The sequence below is a fragment of the Phycodurus eques genome, chromosome 1, assembly GCF_024500275.1.
Source record: "Phycodurus eques isolate BA_2022a chromosome 1, UOR_Pequ_1.1, whole genome shotgun sequence".
Classification (NCBI taxonomy): domain Eukaryota; kingdom Metazoa; phylum Chordata; class Actinopteri; order Syngnathiformes; family Syngnathidae; genus Phycodurus; species Phycodurus eques.
In genome coordinates this window covers 20767594-20774919 of record NC_084525.1, presented here as the reverse complement: position 1 = coordinate 20774919, position 7326 = coordinate 20767594, and the positions used below count along the sequence as shown (strand labels likewise).

The window sequence follows — 7326 nt, the reverse complement described above, 5'->3', positions numbered from 1 at the left end:
AAATCTATGTTTCCCACTGAAATTAATAGAAATACAATCAATGCATTCCAGCCCCCAAACTAATTTACACCATGTTTTAATCAGTGTACGGTTAAAAATATTGTGCAATATAGGAAGAAGTGAAAACACGATTAGAAATAAATGACGCACTAAATAAACATGCTAACTGCTTATTGCTCATTAACTTTAACTAAGGAGGGGAAAGATGAGGACTTCAGCTGCTCATTGAAGAAGAATCTTCTTCCATAATAACATGGGGAAATTCTGCTTCAGGTGTTTTCTCTTTTGTTTATTTTCCAATTCATTGGATGATTTTGGCACAACAAACTGATCCAGGGAAAGTTGTCTTTTTCTGTTCCCAAAAAAATAATTCAGAAAATGGGATGTCACATTGTCATTTAAAAGATTGTTCTTTTTGCCAATTTGCTGCAAATTTATTTTAATTATTTTGATCACTTTTTGATTGCCTCACTCACGCAATCACCTGCAAGGGCCTTCTCATTTTTTGTTGTTGTATTAAAGAACAAAAAAACAACAACATTACAATACAGTAGCATACCTTACTTGCATCACATGATGCACAGAGGCAACAACGCGACAGCAAAACCGATCTTTCTGCTCATCTATGACAAGTGCTACCTAACACCATCGATAGTGGTTTCCCTTTTCTTAGGAGCCAGTCTGACTGTTTAGTCCTCGTTTGGCAAACGTTTTGTCCGCCGACATCACGCCTACTTCCATGTTATTTCATAAACATTGCGCTCGCCTGCGAATCGCATCTGTGATTGGCTGAATGTAAGTAGGTGGATCTTCTGCCTAGCGAGGACAGCTATTTTGTCGGGATTACGGCTACATTAACAATTCGTCTTAAAGAGATGCTACAATTCAATAACATACAAAATGTAGATAGCATTTTTTGATGAAAATACAATGATTTTCAGCCTTTTTTAACCGCATTAATGGATGGTCAAGGATGCGGTGGCAGAACTTCTGCCTGGAAGGGTAAAGGTTTTCGCTCACAAGACACGCGACTGTTCTAAAAATAGACTGGCTTTCAGACTCCAACCTACACAACGGCAGTGCAGAACATCTCTGTAGTAAACGAGATTATGTCTGCACTATCCCTTAATTCGCAGATCCGATCAATGACTGCAAATTATGACATTATAGCCAATGACAATATTAGCATATAATGCAAAATTTCAGTCAATCCTGTAAAGTCTGACATAGGTATATGATTTGCATGCGAGTAACATGCGGATTTTCACGCAAGATTAAATAAGGAGTTTGTGAGCAACTTTGTGCTTCCATTCTGTAAGCATTTGCTCTCACCATTGGAGAAATGGGCTTGTTCTCCTGTCTTCTTGCTGTGTCAAACTGAGAGCCTGCTGCCAGGAGTGAGATCAGCCAAGCATAAAGTTCATCATATTTCACTGCTCCATTGAACAGTTTTGGAAACGCCTATCAAAAAGAAATAATATGCACACTGAAAGGCTTTGTCACATTTCCTTGAGAACAACACAAGAACAACGGCCTCACCTTGGTGTCTAGTCTGCTGATATCATCTTCAGATGCCTCAGGGGATAAAACACAGTAGAATTTGGGCTGAGCATTTGAATCTAGAAAAAGGGCAAAAACATACCATAATATTGTTAGATTATTGTGGAGCACCATTTTTAAAATGAAATCCAAATAGGCTGCAAGACCTTTGCTGCTTATTTATACAACTAGCTCACATTTGTGTTTTACCCGAATCCTATTCTTGGACTATGTAGCTTGTGATGGAAATGATTTTGGCTCCTGCACTTACTGGTTGGACAGTGCTTGGACCAGTTCTCCTCCACCTCCTTAAAGCCATAGTAAAGCGGAAGACTGTTGCGCTTGCCAACATCCTGGAGAGAACTTGGCCCGGTTGATGGAGGGGTGAGGAGATTGTACTGCACCTAGAAATGAGTATCATTGGGAAAAGCTAAATATCTCCCATTATGGCGCAAATATTCAAATAAACTGGTACAAGAAAAACAAAACGATAACCATAGACATATACCTTGGTTAGTCATCACTAAGAAAAGCTAACACTATCAATATACAAGGTATTCAGAGATAAATACAGGATCTACCTGTTCAAAAAGGTACAAGGGGGCCTTTGAGTAGTGGCGCAGCAGGTAGTCAAAAACCAGTAGCAGGCGAGCCAGGTTGAGGGGCACAGCCTTCAATTGGCTATCTTTGCTCAGTGCCACTTCACTGATTGCCTGGGTGACCAAAGTAAGGACTGTCCATCTGCCACGTTCCGACAGGTTGTGGAAAAGTAGTAGCATGAGTTGAAGGTGTTCAACATTAAGGTCATCCTCTCCGTGAATAGCTCCCTGAATGATGTGCTGCTTCAGTGTTCCCAAAAATCTATGAGAGAGATAAAGCGAGTGATCATAAGTCATTGTTGCTACATTGGGGTTTCAATGGCTCTTGCTGTTTTGTCGTGATGAGTTTGAGGTTGGGCTTAAAAACCTCCGAAAACATAACAGTAACATTACCTTTCCCAGACTTTCATACACTCAGGCACATCCGGCTGTCCTTGCATGCTGGCTTTGTGCTGCCAGATGAGGAGGAGCCTGGACAGAACTGAAAGTGACTGAGGGTGAATGTATAAAGGCCAGGGACCCTCTGAAAAGGGCGCAACACCAAGTTGCTGAAGAAGGGTGTTCTAAGAAAAAAAAAAGAAACACAGTGGTAAGACTTCGTATGCACTGAAATAAGTTGTTTTCCAAAACAAAGTATGTTGTCAGTGTACAGGTAGATAATACATTAGAATATGGCAGAAAACTTCATTTATTTCAGTATTCATACATTATATACAGTCCCTTCCAAAGGTATTTGAACAGCAAGGTCAATTCCTTTGTTTTTGTTGTATCCTGAAGACATTTGGGTCTCAGATGAAAAGATGAATATGAGACAAAAGTTCAGAATTATAGCTTTTCTTTCTTGGTATTTACATCTAGATGTGTTAACCAACTCAGGACAGAGCACCTTTTTTTTTTTAACCCACCCACTTTTCAAGTGAGAAAAAGTATTGTAAAATGTGACTGATGAGTGTTTCCAGTTGCTGAGGTGTTGCCTTTTAGATTGATTGCTTAAACATTAGATAGTGCTTGTTTTTGGCTTTGGGTTTCACCTGTGAACATAGCCTTTTCTGTTAAGAAAACATGAAGATCAGAGCGCTGTCTATGGGAGAAAAGCAAACCATTTTGAAGCTGAGAGAAGAGGGAAAAACAATTAGAGCTAGTGCACAAATATTGGGCATAGCCAATACAACAATTTGGAATGTCCTGAAAAAGAAACTACTGGTGTAATGGCAACAGACATCGAACAGGTCGGCCAAGGGTATCAACAGCAGTTGATGACAGAAACATTGTGAAAGCTGTGAAGAAACACCCAAAGACAACAGTCAGTGACATCACTGCCAAGCTCCACAGGGCAGGGGTGAAGGTATCACAATCCACTGACTTCGAGAGAAGAAATATACAGTTCATACCACAAGATGCAAACCACTCATCAGCAAAGAGAATCGGAAAGCCTGATTGGATTTTGCAAAGAAGTACAGAGATGAGCCACATAGGTTTAGGAACAAAGTTTTATGGACTGATGAGACCAAGATTAATCTCTGCCAAAGTGATGGAAAGTCCAAAGTATGGAGAAATAAAGGATCTCCTTATAATCCAAAACACAAGCTCATCTGTGAAGCATGTTGGAGGTAAAGTAATGGCTTGGGCATGCATGGCTGCTTCTGAACGGGCTCCCGAGACTTTATTGATGATGCAACTCATGATGGGAGCAGCAGAATTAATTCTGAAGTCTACAAAACCATTTTGTCTGGCAATTTACAGAAAAATGCATCGAAACTAATCAGGAGACTCTTCATCATGCAACAAGACAATGACCCAAAACACACCGCCAACACAAAAAAGATCCAGAATAGATTATGAATACCCAATTAAAGGAGAGGTAAAACGTGTGGCACTTGTAGGTTGTGTTGCTTTCACTCCTTTGTCCAGTTTGAAGTTCAAGTCTGGAAACTATGCCTTTTGACCAATCAAACTTTTTAGAATATGACAATTTTTTTTTTTTTTTTTTTAATTAAAAGTCAAGCAGTTCAAGTCCAACGAATAGCTTGAAATGGTACAAACTAAGGTAAGTGGTATATTCCAGACGGTGAAAACAAATAAACTAAAAAACTAAAATGACTAGCCACACAGTTTGGGAACTTCAACAACTGAGTTGAGAATCACCTTCTGAGGACTATTTGATTTCCATTTTCAAGATAATGCCTTCAGCTGTTATATTTGCCCACAGTGGCTACTTAAATGAGTCAATGGTTTAGAATACATTTTTGTTTGTGGATTGATTTAATGATTTCTTTTGTAACTTGAATAATTTATCTGTTCTGGAAAAATATGGGTGGCCATGCAGAATGGTAGATCTGTATGCCCTTTGTGCTGGAACAGTTTTGCTGAGCACCAGGGGAGTTTGAAATACTCCAACATTTATTGAAAATGGAGCCTGACAGAAAAGGGTTTTAGGGGACAGACCGGACACGGACCTAGGGGTGCGAACCACAGCAGAACAATAGTTAGTCTAGATATTTGACCACAAGTAATGTTACAACGGTCAAATCATGTCCTTGTTTGTGGGTGGGGGGGGCACACCCGGTGAGGACATGAAACAAATAATAAGAACAAAATGTGAGTGTTCTAAAACGTTTGACCGCTAATGAATTTATTTATTGTGTATTTTTTATTTTTTTTCTCTGAGTGTGTGTGCACCTCTACCAGTGTCACTTTTTGGATTGAACTACCTAACTTAATTAAGCTTTTGACACTCCTAATGTATTGCCTGTATATTGTACTTTATAGTGTGGGTAGAAAAATGTTTTAAAATAATTGTAGGCTTGTACTCTCTCTTACCTGCAGGGATGGGGATGGCAGATCTGATGTTACCAGGGTGTGGTTGAAGTGATACAGAGCTAAAGAAAAGGCTTCATCTGAGGACCCTGAGGGGAAATAAATATTGTATAGCAAACAGACCAATAAGAGGAATTTTCATTCAGAGCAGCATTTTTTAACCATACCTTTTACATCTTTGTCCACATCTTTGATGATGGTGGCTAATGTTGCCATGTGTTGCTCTGTTAGAGATACACTTAGGTAGTTGCGGATAAAGTTGTTCCTGGACTTGAGCATGGAGGTGGTGATGAAGTTCAAAATGCTAGAGGCCAAACTGAGGAACTGGAGGGACAAATAAAAATTAGATATTTAATAAGATTAACTTGGGCTGTGCAAGTCAACCTTTGTGCATTTAAAAAATAAATAAACTCACAAGCTCTGGATCTTTGCGACCCGCCAAAATGTTTCCATTCTCGCTTGGGTTCTGCTTGCTGGGGCTCTTTAGTCTGGGAGAGGTCTCCAGGGGAGGGGGGGGTGGAGGCGGTGGGGGGGCTACTTTGTCTTTGGTGGGTGAAATAGTCTCTTCAAACCAAAGTCCGAGGATGGGTTCACTGTCATCGTCTGCAATGGAAAACACGTGTCTATGACCATTTTGTGTAGAGGGAAGTTTCCCCAATACTTCACAGGTATTTATGGAGTGGTGGTAGAGTCAAACTTTAAACTATCTCGTTTCACCTACAAAACTGCAAGTGGTGGACAAGAAACTGTAAAAAGTAAAAGAACATTTATCGGTGAATATCCACTTAAAGGGGAGGTAAAACGAAATGGGCCTGAAGAGAAAAATTTTGCCATCAACCTTACAGTCATACACTCTTGGTAAAAATGGGTAATATCGGAAAGCGGTCATGATTCATGTGGTGTCTTTTCCCAGCTTTGTTAACTTGAGCCCACAATGATTCACTTTCAGAAAGCTTATACATTTTTATAGAATTCAAAATTGCCAATTCAATCGTGCCTTAATTCATTGATTATTAAATATATATAGATATATATACTGTATTATATATATGTTTGATTAATTATTTCCATTTATGAATAACAATGGGTTTATTTATTTTTATCTAGTTTTTATCTAAGATGTGAATGACAATCAGCACACACGCAACATCTTTTTCAGGCCGAGGATTTTTACACTATTGCACCAAAGAAAGGGGCAACAGAATGCAACACCTATTCAAGGCTAAACTCAGTTAATGAGGTATTAGTAGCAGCATGTCTGTGGCACTGTAAATGACAGAACATTTGCAGGTACTCATCAATGGCAATGATTACAGGTGGCCAGATAGACATATGACTGCATGCTTAGGCGTGCTGGTTTTGAAAGCATTTTTGTCTTGTTAACATGCATTAGGACAATGTCACACGTCTCGGTGTAAAAGACGCAAGTGAGACCAACACTACCACCGTTCACTTCTTTCAAACATGATAAAATATATGTGATACTGCTCTCCAAAAGATACAGCAACAGCATAAACTGTTAAACTATTGTATTTTCTGCAGAGTGTATATAAATATAAAGACTACCAAAGAAGCCAGCAAGCTTTCATATTTAACCACTGGATACACAGTGAACCTAGCGAGATTACAAAGACAGAAGTCACACAGTAAACTCTGCTATGGACTAAAACCAATTACTTGGCTGAATATATAGATTTTTAACAGAGTAAATTCTGACAAGTTACATTTTCATTGCCCATGTGGATACAAAAAGTACATATTTGTCTGACAATTCGTTGGGCGATCGTGGTCGGGAAAGCATAACATTTTAGTGGGTAAATGAATAAACGCAGGATTTTTTGTCTAAACGTTCTGTGACGAGGCATATGCAGGAAGTGGGTTTCTCTAAAGATGTAGAATTTCGTAACTGATAATCCAAAATCAAGATGCCCAGATTCAATGCAAAAGTTGGGGTCTCTTTGATCAAAATAATAGCATGGTGATGAGACTGGACCCCAATCCATGTAAAATGGAATGACCCACCCCACACACAGACTCGGTTTTCCAAATATTTTTTCTATCCTGACTTTGGAGGGCAGCACGGTGAACGACTGGTTAGCACATCTGCGAGGTCATGGGTTCAAACCCGGCATTCCTGTGTGGAATTTGCATGTTCTCCACGTGCCTGCGTGGGTTTTCTCTGGACACTTCAGTTTTCTCCACCTTTCCAAAAATATGCATAGTAGGTAATCGAAGACTAAATTGTCCGTAGTTGTGAATCTGAGGGTGAATGTTTGTTTATGTGCGCCCTGCGATTGGCTAACTACCAGTTCAGGGTGCACGCTGACTTTCACCCAAAGTCAACTGGGATAGGCTCGACCACACCCGCAAC

The 7326-nt window shown here is 39.6% G+C and overlaps 1 protein-coding gene across 7 annotated transcripts in view; it reads right to left on the bottom strand.

The window, feature by feature from the left end:
• Positions 1–7326, bottom strand: part of ubr4 (ubiquitin protein ligase E3 component n-recognin 4) — an 80034-nt gene that overhangs the window by 50092 nt on the left and 22616 nt on the right. For all 7 annotated transcript variants that reach the window (XM_061682417.1, XM_061682435.1, XM_061682451.1 and 4 more), the window contains 8 exons: positions 5371–5558; positions 5123–5279; positions 4959–5044; positions 2532–2701; positions 2121–2400; positions 1811–1943; positions 1540–1619; positions 1333–1461 (listed from right to left, as the gene is read on the bottom strand). In XM_061682417.1, the coding sequence (XP_061538401.1) occupies positions 1333–1461; positions 1540–1619; positions 1811–1943; positions 2121–2400; positions 2532–2701; positions 4959–5044; positions 5123–5279; positions 5371–5558 (1223 nt within the window). The remainder of the gene's footprint in view (positions 1–1332; positions 1462–1539; positions 1620–1810; positions 1944–2120; positions 2401–2531; positions 2702–4958; positions 5045–5122; positions 5280–5370; positions 5559–7326) is intronic.